Source organism: Myotis brandtii, unplaced genomic scaffold (assembly GCF_000412655.1).
Source record: "Myotis brandtii unplaced genomic scaffold, ASM41265v1 scaffold112, whole genome shotgun sequence".
NCBI lineage: Eukaryota > Metazoa > Chordata > Mammalia > Chiroptera > Vespertilionidae > Myotis > Myotis brandtii.
In genome coordinates, this window is record NW_005353838.1 from 6,824,799 (window position 1) to 6,848,060 (window position 23,262).

General features: G+C 38.5%; 1 protein-coding gene across 1 annotated transcript in view; it reads right to left on the bottom strand.

Moving 5' to 3' along the window:
• The window catches only part of OLA1 (Obg-like ATPase 1), a 159,842-nt gene that overhangs the window by 46,005 nt on the left and 90,575 nt on the right, over nucleotides 1-23,262 (bottom strand). Inside the window, exons 4-6 of the mRNA XM_014546033.1 lie at nucleotides 20,721-20,896; nucleotides 9,816-9,896; nucleotides 9,434-9,531 (exon numbers count right to left, since the gene is read on the bottom strand). Of these exons, the coding sequence (XP_014401519.1) occupies nucleotides 9,434-9,531; nucleotides 9,816-9,896; nucleotides 20,721-20,896 (355 nt within the window). The remainder of the gene's footprint in view (nucleotides 1-9,433; nucleotides 9,532-9,815; nucleotides 9,897-20,720; nucleotides 20,897-23,262) is intronic.

Here is a 23,262-nt window from a genome sequence, read left to right on the forward strand (position 1 = left end):
TGACTAGGGGTGGCATCGCAACCTCCCGATACGCCCTGCTTTGTGCATGACAGGGGGCGGCGCCCCAACTCCCCAATCGGCCCTGCTCTGAGCCCGACCAGGGGCTGCACCTAGGGATTGGGCCTGCCCTCTGCCACCTGGGAGCAGGCCTAAGCCAGCAGGTCGTTATCTCCTGAGGGGTCCCAGACTGCGAGAGGGCACAGGCCGGGCTGAGCGACCCTCTCTCCCCCCCGAGTGCACAAATTTTTGTGCACCGGGCCTCTAGTATATATATAAAAGCGTAAGCGACCAGAAGATCAGATGACCAGGCGGTAGCTATGACATGCACTGACCACCAGGGGGCAAACGCTCAACACAGGAGCTGCCCCCTGGTGGTCAGTGTGCTCCCACAGTGGGAGGGCCGCTCAGCTGACAGAAGAGTGCCAGACAGTGGGCTCACAGCTAGGGAGCACAGCTGCAGCAGCGCAAGCCTCTCCCGCAGACACTCCCCCTGCGCTCCTGGCCTGAGTGGGGGCTGCTTCGGCAGGCATGGTGAGGCCAGGATGAGCGGGAGCTGCACGGAGCCCAGCCCAGGCTCAGATTCAGGCTCCTCCCCGGCCGCCTGCCACTTCGCGCACTACTTCGTGCTGTGCAGTTTCTACACCAGCGGTTCTCAACCTGTGGGTCGCGACCCCTTTGGGGGTCGAACAACCCTTTCACAGGGGTCGCCTAAGACCATCGGAAAACACATATATAAATACATATTGTTTTTGTGATTAATCACTATGCTTTAATTATGTTCAATTTGTAACAATGAAAATACATCCTGCATATCAGATATTTACATTACGATTCATAACAGTAGCAAAATTACAGTTATGAAGTAGCAATGAAAATAATTTTATGGTTGGGGGTCACCACAACATGAGGAACTGTATTAAAGAGTCGCAGCATTAGGAAGGTTGAGAACCACTGATCTACACGGTCAGCAGGCTGGAGCCTGACGAGCTGGTGGGTAAGGCCAGGCTGCGGCAGCACAGAGGTCCACTGATCCCCACAGGCCAGGCTGAGGGACCCCACTGGTGCACAAATCTGTGCACTGGGCCTCTAGTTTTAAATATAAATTATGTATGAAAAGTACTTAGTGACCTTCATAAATCAAACATCCAGATATGCTCTTTGGAAAAAATTTTCTAGAAAATAATTTTTAAATAGCTAAAAAAGTATTACTAACAGACATGTTATTCAATCTTTTCCTTTTAAATTTAAAAATGGGCTAAACCCAAGGTATTTTCTACTGAGTATACTGTTCTTTTTAAAGAATTTCTAAAGAAAATGTTGATAATCATCCAGAATTATTAATGACTACCCCTTAATCTTCTCTCCCCCCATTCCCCAACTAAATCACTGGTTTATTATAAAGTATATGATTCAGGAAAATCCACATGGAAGAGATGCACAGGGCAAAGTATGGTGAAAGGGCATGGAGCTCCCATGTCTTCTGCAGGCACTGCATGATCCCTGGATCTCCACAAATTCACAAACTCAGAAGGCCCCCCTCTTGATTTTCATGACAAATATTTAAAGCACTGAAAAGGTACCTTTGTGTCTTTATTAGGAAACACAACTCTTATTTATCTCTCTGCTAGCTTACCTCATTCCTAAGCTCAAATGCAGACCTCTTAAACCAACGATGAAAATGCTTCATTTTAGTAAAAATTCAACTTAAGGCCAAAATAATATGGTGCCAAATGGACCATCTCGGGATTTGTCTGAAGATCCAATGAAGTAATGTAAATTGAAACACTGTAAAGTTTTCACAAATGTAGGTTATTATTATTCTTAGTATCAGTTCAATCTACTTCTTTGAGGCCATACATCAAAGGATTTTTAAAATATATATATATTTATTGATTTCAGAGAAGAAGGGAGAGGAAGAGAAAAACATCAACAATGAGAGAGAATCATTGATTGGCTGCCTCTTGCACACCCCCTGCCTGGGATTAAGCCCACAACCCAGGCATGTGCACTGACCAGGAATCGAACCCTGACCTCCTGGTTCATAGGTTGACACTCAACTACTGAGCAACACAGACCGGGCCATCAGGGATTTTGAAAAGAAAAATGCTTTGGGTGATATTGTGGATCAGCAAGTTGCTAGACAAGTATGAAAAAAAAAAGATGAAATTCAAAATAAATCTATATAATTACAAATATGACTTTAAAGGTTGCTTAAAGCACAGCAATCAAAATATAAGATTAACTATAGCAAACTAGAAAATAAATGACAGTCATTCTTAAAATCCCAAAATAAATTTTAGAACAAATTTAGGATATGTTTTAATATATATTTAACCACAATGTATGTGAATAAGAATTACAAGTTCTTTTCAAGTGGGTGTCTTCACATTTTCTTCTCTTTGATGCTCCATCGGACTTGACTTAGCGTTTGCTGTTCCCTCTCCCTGAACTGAGCTTCCCTCAAATTCTCTCATAGTGCACTCCCTAACTTCACAAAGGCCTTCTTTGACCACCCTAACTAAAATAGCACCCCCTTACCCTGCTTTATTTTCATTCATCATTCTAATTACTTACTGACACTATATTAAGTATTTGGTTGTTGGTCGTTTATAATGCCATAAGACTGTATGTCTTATTGGGGCGGGGGATGGGGAGGCTTTTTCTGTTCACTACCTAGAACAGCCGTGGGCAAACTACGGCCCGCGGGCCGGATCCGGCCAGTTTGAAATGAATAAAACTAAAAAAAAAAAAGACCATACCCTTTTATGTAATGATGTTTACTTTGAATTTATATTAGTTCACACAAACACTCCATCCATGCTTTTGTTCCGGCCCTCCGGTCCAGTTTAAGAACCCATTGTGGCCCTCGAGTCAAAAAGTTTGCCCACCCCTGACCTAGAACGATATATGACAAACAGAGGGATCAATGATTATTTGCTTAGAAAAGGAAAAGAAAGCATAGTACATACCTCCTCAGTGAGCTCATGTCTTCATAAGGAACATAAATTTGAAAGTTAAGTTCTCTTCTTGATAAAACATTAAAAAGAATGAACAAAAAACCAATGTGCAGCCCCAAACTTATAGACAGGGTGCACTTAAAGTTCCTAAGTCAGTTATTTTGGAACATATTTTTAAGCAGAATTTAAAAATTGGTGACAAAAACGGTCACCAAAATATGTCTCACCCCAAACGCACTGTTTCTACCACCTTGTGAATTAAAGAGCCTTTCAAGGGTGTTTCATAAGCTAATGTTTCTGATAGGACAATGCTTTCTAGCTCAGTTAGAATAAGGAAATACAACAGTTTGAGTAATGTAACTACTATGAACTATAGATATGCCAATGCCACAAATAGGTTTATTTCCACTTTGTTCTCAATCCAGCCAGAGCAACAGCTGGGTCCACTAGAGGAAATAGGAAATCATACTGAGATCCAGAAAAGACTTATTTTCAAGGGGCAGAGATATGAGAGAGGAAATAAGAGTAGAGGGAAAAACCAGGTCTTATCTCCAACCCAGCCTGGAGAAGTTGCTCATAAATTGGGAATTTGCAACCTTGGGAATATACTGTATAGTTCCACAGTTAGAAAAACAAATCCTATCATGACAAACTTATATATGAGGTTTGAGGAGATACTAAAATATATGCATGGACATCTTTTTATGAAATTGCTATAATCCAATTCATTAAAATCACAAAATTCTAGCACTGGAACGAAACCTTAGAAGTGATCTCTTTTAATTCTTTACTGACCTTCACTGCCTCACCTCTAACATACATATGTAAACTCAAAAAATACAGAAACAGATGCAGGAGATCACAATTTAACTGTTTTAAAAGGCTTTTTAATGAATACACACCTATTTCATAAAGTTATGCTATTGTAACAATTAAAGAATGATGTACTCTAATGAAAGTCAAGGAGTGACGATAAAATCCTCTAAGTTGCAAATGGTAAAGTCATAGGGCCAAATCTGAGAGCGAGATGGGGCAAAGTCACGTGGAACATGGTGGTATCAAGGAAGTCTTATTGTTACTGCTACTGCACAATAGAGATGGCTCTCAGTTGCTTGTTTTGTTTTGGAGGACAACTGTTTCAAAGCACGGAATTACAGTTGTAAATATACAACTGACCCTAGAACATGGGTTTGAACTGTACAGGTCCACTTATATGTGGATTATTTTCAGTAAGTATACAGTCAGCCCTTCATATCCCTTGGTTTCCCATTTGCAGATTCAACAAACTATGGATTGAAAACAGTATTTTTGATTTGAGGTTGGGAAATCCATGGGTATGGAGGTCCAACTGTATGCATTATTCTACACCATTCTACTTAAGGGATTTGAGCATCTGCAGGCATCCTGGAAGCAATCTCCCATGGATACTGAGGGGCGACTATAGTTAAATTTGGGGGGAGTCAAAAGCTCTATGCAAATTTTCACTGCATGATAGGGAGGGATTGTGAATCCGTGCACCAGGCCTCTAGTATGCATATAAGATCCTTGGTTAATCTCTTCCCGCCCTCCCCCCACTCCCTTCCCTCTGAGATTCATCAGTCTGTTCCATGTTTCCATGCCTGTGTGTTGAGCATCTTCCCCCTGGTGGTCAGTGCACATCATAGCTACTGGTTGAACGGTTGCTTAGGCTTTTATATATATAGATTTCAAGTAGGTGGAACACACTCAGAATTAATAACGTATTCCCACAGCCTTCATAACATTAGGTATGTCAACATGAAGCTAACACAAACCCACCCTCCCCCAATTTTGTGAACCATAGTGATAAACAATAGAAATTATAACCCCAAAGAAACATTGCATGGGTATTGCAGAACTTTTACTATGCCAGACCAGTGGATGTTAAAATGAAACATTTAAAAAATCTTATACATGTGAATCTTGCTTTATGTAATATCCTGAACACTTTATATGAAAGTGAACCTAATTTCAAATCTACTTAAGAAGTCCCCTGAACTAAAACAAATAATTTATTTAAAAATAATTAACAAAAAAGAATAATTAATCATTCCCATTTTATTTGTTTCAAGTAAATCAAATGTATAACAATGTGATTTTATAAAAAAGCAGCATGTATTAAATTTCTAGCTTCAATGAGTAATCTTGTCAGAAATTCATGACTTCTTAAAATCATTTTACAGAAATAGTTTTTTATTTATAGATATATGTGTATATATCTATAGATAAATGTACATACAAAATTAGGTAAAAAATGGACATACTTTCCCCTTCACTGAGATATAGTACCTGTAATTCTTATAAACGGTTCAAGAAATGAAGAAAATATTGGATTTATTCTACAATTCCCCCCCCTAATCCAGCACATAATGTAAAGTATCACCAAGCTATTTTTAGTTATTATGTACAAATTATGTGGAAAACTAACAAAAACAGAAAAGTGGACATGGGGAGACTGAAAACCTTTTTCTTTTAAAATTTCATTTGGTGAGCCTGACACACTGCCCCTGATTATACAACAGTTTAACTTTGCTAATATTTGTCTACCTATTCTGAATCAATTTCAACACTCAGATTGACTCTTATATAATATTAGTTAAAGGGTAATATTCAGTGACCACAAGCCCACCAGGACATATGTAAACATGTATTATACACACATACAAAACCTAAATATCTCAGTTATATTTTCCAGTTGAGTAAGATCATGTAGTTAAAAAATAATAAAATAAATGATCCTTTATCAATAATTTTTAAGAAAGATGGGGGCAAGAGAATACAACGTTGAAACATAATTGGAAGCCACATAGGTGTACAAAATATATAGTTCCCCTTATCCACGGTTTCGCTTTCCACAGTTTCAATTAGCATCAATAAACCTCCAAGCAAAAATATTAAATGGAAAAATGCCAGAAAAAAAATTCACAAGTTTTAAAGTGTGTACTTCTCTGAGTAGTGTGATAAAATCTCACACTATCCTGCTTGCCTGCCCCGGACATGTATCATCCCTTTGTCCAGTATCTCCATGCTGTATACACTACCTGCCCATTGTCACTTAGTAACCATCTCAGTTATCAGTTCGACTGTCTCAGTATTTCAAAGCTTGTGTTCAAGTAACCCTTACTTTACTTAATAATAGCTCCAAATCACAAGACTAGTGATGCTGTCAATTCAGATATGTCAAAAGGAGCTGTAAAGTGCTTCCTTTAAGTGAGAAGGTGAGTACGGTGCAATAAAATATTTTCAGAGAAAGACTACATTCACATAACTTTTATTACAGTATGTGATTTATAAATTAAACTTTATCAGAGAGTATGTATATATAGGGTAAAAACAGTATATATAGGGTTCGATACTATCTGCAGTTTCAGGTATCCATTTGGGGTCTTGGAATGGATATGCAGCTGCTAAGCCTTAGAGGAGGACTACTATATCTAAAATTAGTTTGTTTTACAGATTTCATAATTGGATGGAATATACCACTAACAGAACAGCAAAGATTGAAATTTAAACCCTAATTAAGCAAAGGTTTCAGAGTTCTAATGTCCTGTACCTGCTTGACACCATGACTCAGTAGCAATCTCAAATGAAAATTAATACTGCATATAGTATCATCTTAATTATATAAGTAACAACTGATTTTTTTTAAATGAAATCCTCAAGTGATCAAAAATCATTGGCTCCCACCAACGAAAAAAACAATTACTTCTGTATAATTTTATTCATTCAAAGAACAGTAATTTGTAATAATAAAAAAACTCTTTCTGTGGATTCCCTTACATCTTGATTACTGTCATCTGATCATAACACAACTGTAACTCTGCTATCATGTCATCTTCTCTTCAGGGGATAGGTCTTAATCATAAATCAACAGAATGACTAATTCAACAATGTTAAAACCAGAGAGTAGATGCTTGGAGCCATTCCAGTTTTTACATCTTTCAAAGGGTCAGTACACCTACTCACTAACACAATAGATTTTATCTTTCAAAATGTGTCCCTCTTTTCTAGGATTTAAAAATAACATTCCATTTAAATTTAAAGTGAACTTTAGTAATTAAATTGTTCATCACTTCTGAACACACTAAAATACAGTTTTAGTCTTTCTCTGGTGGCAAAAATCACAAACCTCATCTCCTCTTTCCTGAACATTTGAAATAGTTTTCTAGACCTAAAAGACCCAGGAAAATATTTATTGCTGCTTCCTGCATCAGTCTTAATTTGCTTCAGTAGCATTACATAATAATCTTAAAAAGCAAAACCTTTTCTTTTGCTAAGGGAGCAGCTAATGCAAGTGAAGCTTAGATATAAACATTTTAAAAAAAAACCCACAAGATGCTAGCAAAAATTAAAAGGACTTAGTAGTGAAAATGTATTTTAACTATGTACATCTGCTTGCAGTGTTATAAATGATGAAAACCTAGTGTTCATATCCTTCATAATAAAAATTTATTCTGCACTTTAATACAAAGGCTATGTTGCATAAACAGAGGATTTAAAGCTGTAGCAGAGTGGGTGAATGAAAGGCAAATGGCAATCTTTCTGGCTCCAGTAGATGCCATTCCCTATCACACAATGTTTCCCACTCATAAATACATGACAAATACTTCCTCAATCATTTTTTACGAGCAGGGATGCACAGGGGGTAGTCAATGGCTAGCTTGAGGGAAAATAGGAACAGCAGGCGGCAGAAACTGTACAGAAAATGGCTATGTGGTAAATTCTCTTCTGGAACATCACTCAGTTACCCAGTCTTTGATCTTTCAGCTACAATTACACTAACTTCCACAAGAGCTGACCCCCCCCCAACCCCCCAAACTTACACACAACCCAAATCAGATCATTAACTATACATAAAATCTAAAATTTGGTTTTATAAATAGTATCATCCATACCTCTACATTTTTATAAATTAAAATTTGCTATTTAGACAGGAGTTAGTTTACTTTCAATTGGCTATAACCATATCATCATCACAACTGGTCTCACAAAAAACATGGGGTGTCTGGCGACAGCTAAATCACAGACTGGCGTCTCCCAAGCAGTCTGTCTACCATTAGGGTCTGGGAAATAGTATTTACTATACAATTAGAGCCAGGGAGTTCTACCTGTAATCATCCAAATACAGGTGTGAGAAGCCCCTTTGGGCAAGGAAACTGACTCATCCCTTTTCATGGATACTTTGATGTCAGTATTGTTTCACGGAACCTAAGGAAACCTTATCATTTATACCATAATGAGAAGATTTATTAACTAAGGTCAAGTAATAAATTTAAAATTCTTTCCCAAAGGTAACAATTTTTAATACACTAATCATCAAATTTATAAGAATTTGAAACGAGACGGAACTGATTATTTTAAATTTATGTATTGGAGGACACTGACCAGTGAGAACGAAATTTTCATGTTAAGTTTATGCTTTCTAGAATATTACCAATAAAGAGGTCAAATTCAACTTTCTATCAGGAACACAAAATGTCTTATAGTAATATTAACAGGGCATTTTTAGTTGCAGCAATTTCACAGAATTTATTCTAATGATTTATTGGAGTTAACCATCTGACATTAATTATTGTTTTGGCTTCCAGTCTATGAATGTTTATTTTTCAGTTTAAAGCTTCTCACTCTTTGATATCATATGGAAATGAGAATTTTTAATGGAAAATTGAAACCATGTGCATCTAAGTACTTAATGAAGTACAGGAAAAAACCAACAATATATTTTAGGGGAATTTAGATATTTTGCTGTGGACAGTTTTGATTTGTTTGTATAACTTAATAGTATAAAATACTGAGAGTCCAGAGAGGCGAGTCAAAGCAAATATTATGTCAAATGCGTATATGTCCACATGTTATACGAAAATATAGATTTTTTGAAGTTATTAGTGAATGAAAGGAAACCTTGTACATTTTGATTGCATGTCAAAAATTATAATCAATACATGGATGCATAGTTTTTAACTTTGCCACACTTTTAAAGTATTTGAAACAGATATTTGGTCTTCCCCCTGCCCCACAGTTGTTTTTATTCTAAATTAAAAATAAATTTTTTAAAGCATTCAATCTGGATTTTAAAATTTATGTCAAACTGTAATCCCAAGTAGATATTTTAAAGTCACATATCAACACAGCTAGAAATTCCTAGCTTAAAAAATTTTATTGCTCCAACTACATTTATTCTCATTTTGCAAAGAAAACAAATAATGTCTATTAAATTTAAATTTGAAAAGTAAATATGTATGATTCAATATTACCTAATTTAGTTGTTGTTTTTTTAAGTTCTGTCAGTGTAAATCAACTAAAATATTTATCTCAGAATTTAAACCCAGGCAAAGCTTTCTCATCCATTTTAAGTTTTTTAATAAGAGGAAAAAAAATTAAAATCCAACATAGCAGTATGTACATATGTATGTGTTTGTATACAGATATGTCTGGATACCTGGGGAGGAAAAACTTACCATTTGTTTTTCTTTCTAATGTAATCTTTTTCAGAAAGATTAACCAAGTAGACCATTGGTTTTGAAGTCAGAAATAAGTATTTATTCAGTACTTCAATCTAAAGTGAAGAACAGAAAAATAACCCCTTTTAAAACTTGAGTAACTATTTAACTGTTTAAACAAGTAGCCTTTTGCATTTTTATAAATCTTGTTTCTAAAAGATTAATTATTATAAAATATCAGGAACAGGGGAAAAGAATTAACAAGCCTGGGAATAAGCAATCATTGACAGAACTAAAGTTTAACTAGATCTAATAATTAGTATAAAATAATGACAACTCTAATTTGTTCTCTAAGAAATCAAAGCAAAGGCAATAATAAATGGCAATATTTATAACTTACCTCTTTGTCATTCCAATCATGATAGAAGCGAACAGGTTTCTTTTGGTCTATAACCCAGGATTTGACTTTGCACATTATGTCCTATACACAATTGAGAAAAATAGTAAATACAAGGTGAATACTAAGCATTAAGATTAAAATCCAACTAAATACTAAAATTAAAGGGGGAACTAAGACACACGGATATTTTCAGTATCTCATTATAAAACTAAATAACAATGAAACGTTGTGGCATTAAAATATTAATATATAAAATGTGAAATACTAGCAAAATTAGTAAAGGTCTTAAAATGTTTAAGACAATTCAACTATTAAAGACAGTAATATTTCAACATTACCAAGTGATGCCACTTTCAAGATAAACATACTACTAGGAAATTGTGTGTGTGGGGGGAACACTAGAGAGAGACTGAATTATAATTTCTTTCTTAAAAAGAAAACCAAACAAATAGATGAACTTGAATCTATTATTGATAGCCCTTTTTAATATGAATTAATTTTTTGCCAACACCTTCTCCCTGCCCACTTCTCCTGTCCCCACTCCAACAATCCCCCTCCAACCTGCCAAAGCCTCCATTACACAATGGCAAGAGCCCTGCACTGGTGACCTCCAACCAGCTGCATTCACTTTCAGAACATCTCTCTCTGCTGGAAATCTAAAGGCCTTTTAGTTAGCAAGCTAGTGTGCATTCAGAAGGAGTAACTGCAGGAAGAGCCCAATGTGCTTTGTTTCTCTGGCCTTTCTTCACAGAAAGATTAATCATCTGTGAAATGGAAACGGCAAACAGCAAGTGACACAAACTGAACCCTTCAAGCCTTTCCTCATCAGTTTTGTGGTTCTGAATCTAAAAGCTGCGTGTGGCAAGGTTCCCCTTACAGGCAGGTGTTAATAAAAGGCTCTAGGGTCTGAAAGGTCAAACTTAGCTCTTCCAGAAGAAGTGCATTTGAGAGTCATATGTTTTTTGTTGTTGTTAAAGATAATTTATGGATGTTTAAAACATGCAATTTTAAAAATTGTTTGTAATACACAATAATTAGTAATAGTTTTTTAAATTTTCATCAATGCATTTTCCTTTACTATAAATCAGTTATTCTTCTATAAATATCCACTTATATAAATTACCTCAATATTAGTATATCTTCCTTCCAAATCTTGCTGTTAACAACAGAAAAAATAAGGAAAAGTCCTATATCCTTAGATCCTGATTTGAAACACTCCAGGAAAAGGACTTCCTACAGATTTTAACAAGGAAGGGGCAAGCTAAAAACTTTTAATGAAATCTAACATGCTCTGCTTAAGAATAATCACTTTTACTCTTCTATAACTGAATTTCACTCATAAATGTTTAAAAGTGGCTAATGTAACACCATTTCCTACAAGGAGAAGATCAAAGTGCTATATTACAAATGCATTATGATTAAAAAAGCCCTGTGCAGCCTTGCTATTAACTGTTCTTTAAACCCTAAAAGGCTTCCCATAGATCTCACTTGGCACTGCATATACAACCTTTGACAAGTAATGTAGACCATTTTTATTCATTGCCTAAAATTGTAGGCAATTATGTGCGTCACACTGGCCACCTGCAAATTCTGAATGCCTGCTCCAGTTGTCAGTGTAAAAAACTAATGTCGGAGGGGATTAATCTAGGGGGAGAGAGTCCTCTTTAATGGCTCCAGCAGGTGAAATGGCCCAGCTGGTTACTATGATGAGTGGCCAGAACAGCTTATGTAGAGATACGCAACAAGATTATACAAAAGAAGAAACAGTGGTGCCATCTTATATTTGGTTTCATTAGTTTTTTTTCAATTAAAGAAAGAAAAGAGAATAAAATAGACCAAAAAAAGCCAAACCAAAAATAAAGAAGGAAATTAAATTTTAATCATATAAAAAGTGTAAAATACTTTTGTAACTATAAACATTTTTACAAAATGAATGGGATTCAATAAATGCTGTATGCTAGTGAAGGAATTCCAGTATATCTCTCTCATTTTAAATTAACTAGACCATCACTTCAGACATAGAAATGCTTTTTGGCACCCCCCCCCCCCCCCCCGACGTCTTACACCTAAATACTGTATTATAAATTAGAAGCACTCAAATTTTAAAGAGAATTAACTCATAATTAAAGTTCCCAAATAGTGTATTAATTAAAGCCACATTGAAATCTTTTTAGAAAATTTGCTACCATCTTTGAACAGTTGAAAATAAAAATACCTTAAAATTTAAGGTATTTTATTTTGTACTCAGTTCTCTCTTAATTATTCCCACAAAATATTTAATAGCCAGGAAAAGACAGATTAGTAAAAGATGTCAGTTTTACTAAAGACAAAATATAGATTGATCAGATAAGATTGTTACATAAGTGATCATTATATGGTACAGTTGCAATGCGTTGTTTTTCTTACTTAAGTAAAAATTAATTTTAATTTTAGCAAGAAATTAAAAGATATTATGTTCCTTATCTAAAAAACTTCTAATTAGATGAAAAAACACACACAACATTTGGACTTATTTGTATATAATACTTAATGGATTGACTGAATTTTTTTTCTTATGCTTGTATATATAAAATTATGGTTAGAACAAGAAAGGGTTCCAGTTCAGTGAATTTCATTAACTGAAAAAATATCTAGTACATACCTAACTTACTTTTAACAAATTAGAATACGATAAGTACATAAAACACTTTAATGCTTGACAACTCAGAAGTTATTTTAGGATTTTGTATTTCTTTAGTAATATTGTGATGTAGAAATACAGATATAGGATGATTGTTTTGATAACTGTAGCAAATTCCTCATTTTCAAAATAAATTCTGTACATGATAGAGATTATGCAAAAATTCCTGGTCATTTGAACTTTTTGGTTACATGGCAGTGATGTGAGTATACTATTTCTAGAGTTAACAACTTAATGATAAGTGTGGAAATAAATCCTAGGTCTACCACTCACCAAGTCTGTGACCTATTACTTCATTGATAAAATTCATATGAGGATACTATCTACCCTCCTGGGGGTTGCTGTGATGATCAAAAGAGATAATGCATATAAGGTGTTTAGTGCAATTTTTGGCACAGAATAAGTTCTCAGTTAATGTGAATTGTGGCCATTGTTATTATGATTGTTGAAAGATTAAATGCTAGAGATCTACAAAATGGCATTATATTTCTTTGGGTACTCCTTTAAAGCAAATAAGTATACATCTTCCACGAATGAACAATTGTTCAGGAGTCCTTTTCTCCAAATAACTGAAGCTTACCAACAATACTGGCTTTCTCAGTGAAAACTCAATTCAGGTTTCTAGTCTTAACATTCTACAAGAATTATCTAGCTTTTGTTGAACTATCTTTTAACTGCAAAGAAACTTAATACAAACACACCTCTGATACCTTGCTCTTCTACTTTGACTCTTCTTACCGAGAACCTCGTATTTCACTTTATAAATGCTCTATGTTTTATGCATTTTATATTGTTGTTAAAGCATCAGGGAGGATGTGTGACTTGCCTAAATTCCCATAGCTAGTAAGTGGCATAGCTGAGACTAAAATTCAGGTCTAAGTGACGCGAAATTTAAGTTCCGTCCTATCACTTGGCCTTTTGTCTTCCTTACTGCCTTCCTAATTGCTCCTTGTTTAGCCTAGCAATTCCCAAAGTTGTTATTCAAAGTCTTCATTCTCATTCCAAGGTCATCAGAGAAATTCAATATTCTTACTTTTTGGGTACAAGCTGTCAGTCTATGTATCACAAAAATATTTTTCTCTGCATAAAATAATATAACCGTTACTTACTAGACTTTTCAAGAGTAATTACTAGTCTTCTCTATTTTGATATTCTTCAGTTTCCATTACAGCAGAAATTATTCATCTGTAATCTATAGTTATCAGGGGTCACACCCTGAAGTTGTATTTTTTAAATATATTTTTTATTGATTTCAGAGAGGAAAGGAAAGGGAGAGAGAGACAGAAACATCAATGAGAGAGAATCATTGATTGGCTGCCTCCTATACACCCCTGCTGGGGATTGAGCCCACAACCTGGGCTTGTGCCCCTTGACGGGAATCAAGCCTGGGACCCTTCAGTCCACAGGCCAATGCTCTATCCACTGAGCCAAACCAACTAGGGCTAAAACTGTATTTAAAGTTCTCTATTTATGTGCCTTGGAAGGATGATAGCACATTTCTTCCAAATGCTTTTAAAAGGGATTATCCAAAAAATCAAGAACAAAGGTTGTGAGTGATTCTGTGGCAATACTCAAATGCAATAAAGTAAATGTTCAAGTAAATGTTCCAGGCCCATGGACTCCCAGACCTGAGGTTCAGACACTGACCTAAAACTTGCTTCAGCCAGACCCTGCATTCGATTTTCATCTATTCTGATCAACACTGTGCAGATAAAAATTCTACATTTATCTAACATAATTCCAGTTAAATCCCAATCGGGATGTTGGAGAACATTACAAATTGAATATATCATTATTCTGAAAGAATGACTTGCTTGAGAGTATAAAAATGTTTAGAGAGAAAACTGTGTCCTGCTTTACTATATCCTATCTAATAAAAGAGAAATATGGTAATTAGCGTACGACCACTACCCTTCCCATTGGCTAATCAGGGCAATATGCAAATTACTGCCAACCAAGATGGCGGCTGGCAGCCAGGCAGCTGAGAACAGGATGCTTGGTTGACCCAGCGATAGAGGAAACCAAGGTTCCCACCTGCGGCTGTGGGGCTCTGAGCTCCTGAAGCAACAGCTCCAAAAGATACAATGTTTCAATTATAGAAGCTAAAAGATGGCGGTTAATTTGCATACTCAGGCTCCAAGTGGTAGAGCGAAGCCAAACAGCCCTGAAGCCTCAAAGCAGAGAGGCCTAACTGCCGGGGGATCAGCAGAGCCGCGAGGCCTCAGGGCCCCGGATCAGCGGAGCCGAGAGGCCTCCCGGCCCAGGAATCAGCGGAGCCGAGAGGCCTCAGGGCCCCAGGATCAGCGGAGCTGAGAGGCCTCCCGGCCCAGGAATCAGCGGAGCCGAGATGCCTTCCGGCCCCTGGATCAGCGGAGCCGAGAGGCCTCAGGGCCCCGGGATCAGCGGAGCAGAGAGGCCTCCCGGTCCCAGGATCAGCGGAGCAGAGAGGCCTCCCGGTCCCAGGATCAGCGGAGCAGAGAGGCCTCCCGGTCCCAGGATCAGCGGAGCAGAGAGGCCTCCCGGTCCCAGGATCAGCGGAGCAGAGAGGCCTCCCGGTCCCAGGATCAGCGGAGCAGAGAGGCCTCCCGGTCCCAGGATCAGCGGAGCAGAGAGGCCTCCCGGTCCCAGGATCAGCGGAGCAGAGAGGCCTCCCGGTCCCAGGATCAGCGGAGCAGAGAGGCCTCCCGGTCCCAGGATCAGCGGAGCAGAGAGGCCTCCCGGTCCCAGGATCAGCGGAGCAGAGAGGCCTCCCGGTCCCAGGATCAGCGGAGCAGAGAGGCCTCCCGGTCCCAGGATCAGCGGAGCAGAGAGGCCTCCCGGTCCCAGGATCAGCGGAGCAGAGAGGCCTCCCGGTCCCAGGATCAGCGGAGCAGAGAGGCCTCCCGGTCCCAGGATCAGCGGAGCAGAGAGGCCTCCCGGTCCCAGGATCAGCGGAGCAGAGAGGCCTCCCGGTCCCAGGATCAGCGGAGCAGAGAGGCCTCCCGGTCCCAGGATCAGCGGAGCAGAGAGGCCTCCCGGTCCCAGGATCAGCGGAGCAGAGAGGCCTCCCGGTCCCAGGATCAGCGGAGCAGAGAGGCCTCCCGGTCCCAGGATCAGCGGAGCAGAGAGGCCTCCCGGTCCCAGGATCAGCGGAGCAGAGAGGCCTCCCGGTCCCAGGATCAGCGGAGCAGAGAGGCCTCCCGGTCCCAGGATCAGCGGAGCAGAGAGGCCTCCCGGTCCCAGGATCAGCGGAGCAGAGAGGCCTCCCGGTCCCAGGGGTCCTGGACTGCAAGAGGGCACATGCTGGGCTAAGGGACCCCCCACCCATCCCCAGTGCACGAATTTCGCGCACCGGGCCTCTAGTATTAAAATAAACCACAAAGCTATAGTAATTAGAACAGTGTGATACTAGCACCAAAAGAGAAGTATAGATTAGAAACAACCTTTGCCCTGGCTGGGTAGCTCAGCTCGTTAGAGCATCATCTTGATATGTCAAGGTTGTGGGTTCAATTGCCAGTCACAACACATACAAGAAGCAACCAATGGATGTATAAAATAAGTGGAACAACAAATCAACGCTTTTTTTTCTCTCTTCTCTCTCTCTCAAGTCAATTTTTTAAAAGATAGAAACAACCTAAACCCGCATAAATTGGAGATTTGCTAATAAATTATGGAATATTCTAAGAACAGTTTTTATCTATTAAGACAAGATATATCTGTATTACATTCACATGGAAAAATGTCCAAAATACATTGCTTAGTGAAAAAAGTAGGTTCAGAACAATGGAATAAGTTTAAGAATATGGATTCTATCATCAAACAGATTTGGGTATAAGCCCTGGCTCTGCCACTTTCTAGCTGTGAAACTTTGGGGCTGCTACTTGTTTCTATAAAACTGGTAATAACCCCAATTTAAAATATGGTGATTATGAGAATTAAATGAGAAAATACATGTAAAGTAGCTGCCACAGTTCCAGGCACACAGTAAGTATATAGACATTAAATATTACTATTTATGGCAGAACACATAATATGATTCCATTTGTGGTTTTGAAACTATCCTATATAATAAAGAGGTAATATGCTAATTTGTCCATGACGATGTCCAAGTCACCTCCAGGCAGAAGCCAGTGGGCGGGAATGGGGGTGGGGACTTCTGCCCCCAGCGCAGGCCCGCGCAGGGCTGCCCAGCGCTAACCAAGCTGCCTCCGCTCCCACCCCAGGGGTGGAACGGGGAGGAGGGCACTGGCACTGGGTACAGGGAGGGGACCTCAGCTGGGGTCCTCCCGGCACCGGGAAGGGGCCCGGCATGAGCTTAGGAAGTCTGTCTGAGCAGGCGCCGGTTCATACCAATTGTTACTCTGCCATCTTCCTCCAGCTCTCCAAGCTAGCCCCCCTGCCCTTCCTGTCTGGGGGAATGGGCTCCAGGAGCCCTTCCCGAGCGCAGACTGTGAACCTGGAGACTCAGGAAGAGTGCCCGGTGGGGCCCGGTGCAGAACTACCAGGGCAGAGCTGCTTCGGTATCTCCGGGAACTTTGCAACCCAAGGAGGAAACCAAGAGGGGAGAGGCCAGGAGCTGTGGATTCCCAGCGCTTTAGTCACTAGAAAACAGCCCCGCTTGGAATGCGAGGCAGCTGTACATTCAGCTGAGAAGTGAGGGGGCTGAATACCACCTTTGCTGGGCTCCCGTCAGTCAGAGGCCCGAACATCCACCATGAGAAGGAAAAAACGGAGGGAGGGGCCCAGAGGAAGAGAGGACAATCGAAGGAAACGTCTAGAGTCTCTAGACTCTAGCCCAGCCATGAGCAAACTACGGCCCACGGGCCGGATCCGGCCCCTTTGAAATGAATAAAACTAAAAAAAAAAGACCGTACCCTTTTATGTAATGAGGTTTACTTTGAATTTATATTAGTTCACACAAACACTCCATCCATGCTTTTGTTCCGCCCCTCCGGTCCAGTTTAAGAGCCCATTGTGGCCCTCGAGTCAAAAAGTTTGCCCACCCCTGCTCTAGACTTCCCCCAGCCCTTTCCCTCTTTCCGCTGCCTACAAAAGCCCCAGGCCCGGCCACAGTTCTGTCTCCACCTTTTAGTCCCCTGTTCTCCAACCACAGAGGAAAGTAATAAAGAAGGAGTCTGTGCTGCCTCCAGAAAGTATCTATATACCTGATCGGCCAGTCGCCTCCCGCAGAGAGGCCAGACTGCAGCTTAGGCCCGTGAGGGCTCCTAGACTGTGAGGGGGGGCAGGCCGGGCTGAGAGACCCCCCCTCTCCCGTGCATGAATTTCGTGCACCGGGCATCCAGTATATAATAAGTATAAGTAAATGTACTCAAATAATGAAACTGGATAGGAGCCATATCAAATTGTCAACAACAGAAATCTCTAGAAGACTGGATTCCAGAGGACTCTCCTTTTCTGCCTTCTTTTTAAAAACTACAATGCTGTGTGTTTTTTAACCAGTATATCATCTTTAGAATAGGAAAAAAAATAAGGGTGTATTAACAGGGTGAGGGTAAAGGAAGGACTTCATCTATTCTCTGCCCACCATCTGTAATCCTAAAATTTGATGGCTAAATGGATAGACTTGGCATTTTATCAAGGTGACTCACTCTTATTCTGTGATAATTACAGCCTCCAAGCCTGATAGTTTCCTCTAGCTAAACCCGCTACACTAATACCTGATGGTGGCACTCAGATGAGCTGACCTGTGCTGGCTGGGTGGCTTTAACGCAGCACAGCCAACAACGCATTCAGATTAGAAAACTGGCAGCAAGACCTCCAGCTCAAAATACAGAAAATGAGTTTATGGGGATACTAACAGCCTATTTTTAATTATCTCCATCTGTGTTTGGTTGGCTATAGGCAAAGAAAAAGTAGACAGGCAGGAATATCCAGAAAAGTATGCCTGTAGTGTATGCACCATAGCATCAGTTCTTATATGAGTTAATTTCCCTTAAGATGTACATGCATAGATGGATCTAAAGTAGTCTGGCCTCAAATGAGTCTAATTTTTGTGACACTTGCCTCAAACACAATGCATTCTTTTGTGTTATCCTGGAAGTCTTAAACAGTGTTGCACTTCTGAACTGCTGTCCTCAAATAACACTGAGCACTGAGGACTTACAATGTACAGCTGCTCATTTTACACAGTATATTAAGTACATTATCCAACATGGTGCTTTACTCCTAGTATTCTCCTAAAGGAATCTGACTCAGTCCTCATAGTCTTCTGGCCAGAACTAATGGGCACTTAACCTATGAAGTGGTCTCGTTAACACACACACACACACACACACACACACACACACCTCGACGTGATAAATAAGCCAACTCTAAGCAAGCAGAAGTAACGATGACGCAGAAATCAGGAACAAAAGCAATATATAAAACAGCAGATGAATGGCAGAGCACTGCCAGAGAAACACACAGTGCTGTCCTGGGATGATTTAGAATTCAACTCCAAAAGGCCTGACTATACCATACTTCCTGATCTTGAATGTTTTTGCATTTCCATTTCCCTTCTCACCTTGTGTTTTAAAAATAAAAATTCATTTATTAAAACAGTCTGAGCTGAGTCTCTGTTCCTTACAACTAAAAGTCCCCAATTATAAAATACAATAACTCTTCTGAGATTCAGTGACTCAAGATTTCTGTCTAGCAGATCATACCTATTTGTTCACATGATGTATTATCAAACAAGAAGTGAAATATTTTTCCCTAAAACCTTATGGATGTTTAAAACATGCAATTTTTAAAACTGCTCACAATACACAATTATTAGTAATAGGTTTTTTAATTTTCATCAATGCATTTTCCTTTACCATAAATCAGTTCTTCTATAAATATCCACTTACATAAATTACTTCGATATTTAGTATATCTTCCTTCCAAATCTTGTTACCAAGAGAAAAATAGGGAAAAAGTCCTATATCCTTAGATCCTGATTTGAAACACTCCAGGAAAAGGACTTCCCACAAATTTTAACAAGGAAGGGGCAAGCTAACAATTTGTAATGAAATCTAATATGTTCTGCTTAAGAATAATCACTTTTACTCTGCTATAACTGAATTTCACTCATAAATGTTTAAGAGTGGCTAATGTAACACCATTTCCTACAAGATCAAAGTGCTATATTACAAATGTACTACGATTAAACACATGATTTGCTTAAAATAATTACAATAAACCAAGAAAGTAAAATATCTTATGCAGTGTTACAATTAATCCTGGTCAATTATGCTTACACTAGAGGCCTGGTGCATGAAACTCATGCATGGGTAGGGTCCCTAGGTCTGGCCGGCGATCAGGGCCTTCAGGCTGCCAGCCAGGGCCTTCCTTCGCTCTGCGTCGCCCCCTGGTGGTCAACGCATGTCATAGTGAGTGATCAAACTCCGGTCGAACTCCAGAGGGGACACTTTGCATATTAGCCTTTTATATATATGGATTCTCATGCTTCTCATCCCCATTTAAGAAAAAGGAGACCCTACCTCAATCCTTCCCACTGGCCTAGGAGTATAATTGTCAAAAAAAAACAAACCCTCACTTATGCTGAGAATAATTACTATGATAACTGTTTCTCCAGGAGCCATTAAGTAGTCCTACCATAGTCTGACTCCCATATTGGTATTACCACATCAAATTAAGCAACCTGTCATTTTTATTTTGAAAATTTTATAAGCCATTCCTGGCTTTGGCAGTATGTGATGTAAACTCAAATAATGAACTACAATAACTTCTAATCACATTCCTGGTTCCTGCATTTTCAAATAGTCTGCTACATTTAATAAATAGTTTTAACTTTGGGGTTCATTTCCCCAAGTTTATTTTTATAAAAGCAATAAAATCAAAGTATAAAAACATTTAAGGGAAAAGCATTCATAACTCTATCATCCTAAGCCTCTTTTATCACAGTATTTCCTTCTAGGTGATTTTCAATAATTTCTTCAAAAATGTTATAACTACAACGACCACACTTCTCTATTACTAACACTTTGAAGATATACATAGCAACCACATAAACACTCAAGATTACAGCTAAATATGACTTTTTTTATGAAACCTTAAATAGCCTGTCACCATAATACTTTGTTGCCAAAAGAAAATAAAGTTTCACAATAATTTTTTAACAAAAAAGATCCTTGGATTCTAAAATTCCATACCGATATTAGATATTTTATGTGCTCTATTTTAAAATTTTAACCAAGAAAAATGAACTTAAGTATCTAAAGCTATAAATTTTTACTTACATATTCAGGTTTTAGTTTTTTATCCCCTCCTCTCACAGCCACTTTTTCTAGTTTATCTATAATGGGCCCAATCATTTCTTCATCTTTAAGCTGAAGCTCTTCATGTATTATTTCTATATCTCGAATAGGATCTACACTTCCTTCAACATGTGTGATGTCATCATCTTCAAAAGCACCTAAAATCAATTAAAAGGAAGAAATTCAATAATAACTTTTTAAAATCCAGAAGGTCATTATTAGAATAAAAACCCCTATAAGGTTAATAATTATACAAATTAATCTGAATTCTTGCAAGTAAGATATAGCATTTTTTTTCCTATTTAGTAATATTTAGGGCACTAGCAACAAAACAGTAATTCAAGAGCTTCAACATTTCAAAAACTGACTGAAACAAATAAAATTATGATCTTTACAGAAAGAAAATTACGCTCCAGAACTACTGGTATTTTCAGGTTTGGTACATTAAGGTACTGAATTCCAGGCATGAGAGCCTGAAGTTCTAACACGATTAGGGTTTCCAAGGGAAACCGGATTTGAGGGAGGGGGGCAAAATCATCTGGCAGACCTCTTCCCTGCTTCAATCTACTTTATCACTGTGGTTCTGACGGTGATTAGATAATGAACCACTCAGACACACAATTTACACAGCAGCTAATTTCATCGGCCTGATTTGAGGGTATGGTTTTTAGGGGGCTATCAAAGAAGCAGATGAAGGTGCATTTGTCATATATGAGTGACAACCATTCACACTCTCTGAACAAAATGGTGCTGGCCCTTATTAGAAACACATGCTATTATCACATATTTAAAGTGCAGTTGAAGCCATAATTTCAAATTGCCAACTGGAAACATAAGGGTAAAACAACCAGATATTACTGAAGCATGTGTACTGACTTTATGCCCTTTTGAAGACATAATGTGGCAACATAATTCAACTGGGATTTACTCAAATTACCAGATAAAGAACAACATTGCAAAAATGAACAAATACTAAGAAATATTACAAATAGAAAGCAATGACATACCCATAAACAATAAACAAATTCATAAATAAATTAATTGTTAATTAAATTAATTAAAATTACCAATTAGATTATGTTCCCAAAATGAGATGTTTTCAAACATAAAGTATCATTATTTTACATAGAGGTACCATAGGAATCATAAGATGGTTTGAGTTTGATGGAGAAATAGTGACTACAGCTCATTCTATATACCGAAGACCAAAATATTCTCATTACAGATTACAAAAAGTTTTAAAACGTAATTTCTTCAAATTAAAAATAATTAAGCTCTTTGTATCTCAATGTGGAATTCATTAATAATAAAGCATATACATATTACTGTAGTTAAAACATAAGTATTTAAAATAATACTTAAGTTTTCTTGACATACAACTGATGTTTTATTATATAGTGCCAAATTCAAATGAACAATATTAGCAAGAAATGAGAAGGTGCATTATGTCTTATTAGTAAACATATGAGACAGACCATGATTTAGGTAAATTTTTAATTATTTTAAAAGTATTAAAGAAGTCTCCCTGGAAGGACAGCATTATGTATTGCTTGTCATGATCTGAGGCATCTTACACAAATGGCACAATACAATAGGAAAATAAAAATAAAAGTTAGCTTGCCGGCAGTCTGAACAACAAAGGAAACAGGGTCAGTTCAATTATAGAAACAGCTAAACTTTTTCTGACACTCAAAATGAAAAATAACCTAAATAGTTGTCTTTATTGTCTTTATGTAGGGGCCAATGAGCAAATATAGTGATGTCCTCAACAACATCCCTACAGTAAATGCATCAGCAGGTTTTAAATGGCAATGTCTTAACAACAACCCTCAATTTTAAACAAGTGGATAACAGATAGAAACAATAATCGCAACTCTCCTGGAAGCAAAGAAAATAAAGCACTCTGATAATCTGAACTAATCCAAATAGAAAACCTAGAATAAAGGTGGGGGGATCACTTGTCTATCTTACAACCTTCAAATTATTCTCCAGAATGCACCTTGCCTGGAGTCTGCCAAGGATTAGGTTAGGAAAGGAGTTGTGACTGGATCATCACTAATCCATTGCCCCTACTATAAGAATAAAAACTCAAATCACAGACCCTATACATTATGGATTACATTTTTGTTCCTATGCCTGAAAGTTAGTATTATTATTATACTAGTGGCCCTGTGCACGAAATTCGTACACATTAAAAGGGAATTAGAGGAAATATTTTAATATTGCTATTTGGCCTTTCTCTATTAAAAGTGTCAGAGATGAAAGAAAATTAGTAAAACGTATATGAAAATCTTCCTCCTGTCAGAGTCTGGGGCGTGCCGCGGGACCCAGAGTCAAGTCCCCGCCCACCCGCATGCACCTAGAAAGCGCATGAGACCCAGACCCAGCTGGCCCCAACCCCATTGGGTGAGATCCAGAAACAGCCGGCCACTCCCGAGTCAAGCCCGCTGGGTAGGGGGCGCAGCCTCAGGTCCCCCGTCAAGCCCCGCCAGGTGGGGGGCGCAGCCTCAGGTCCCCCTCCCCC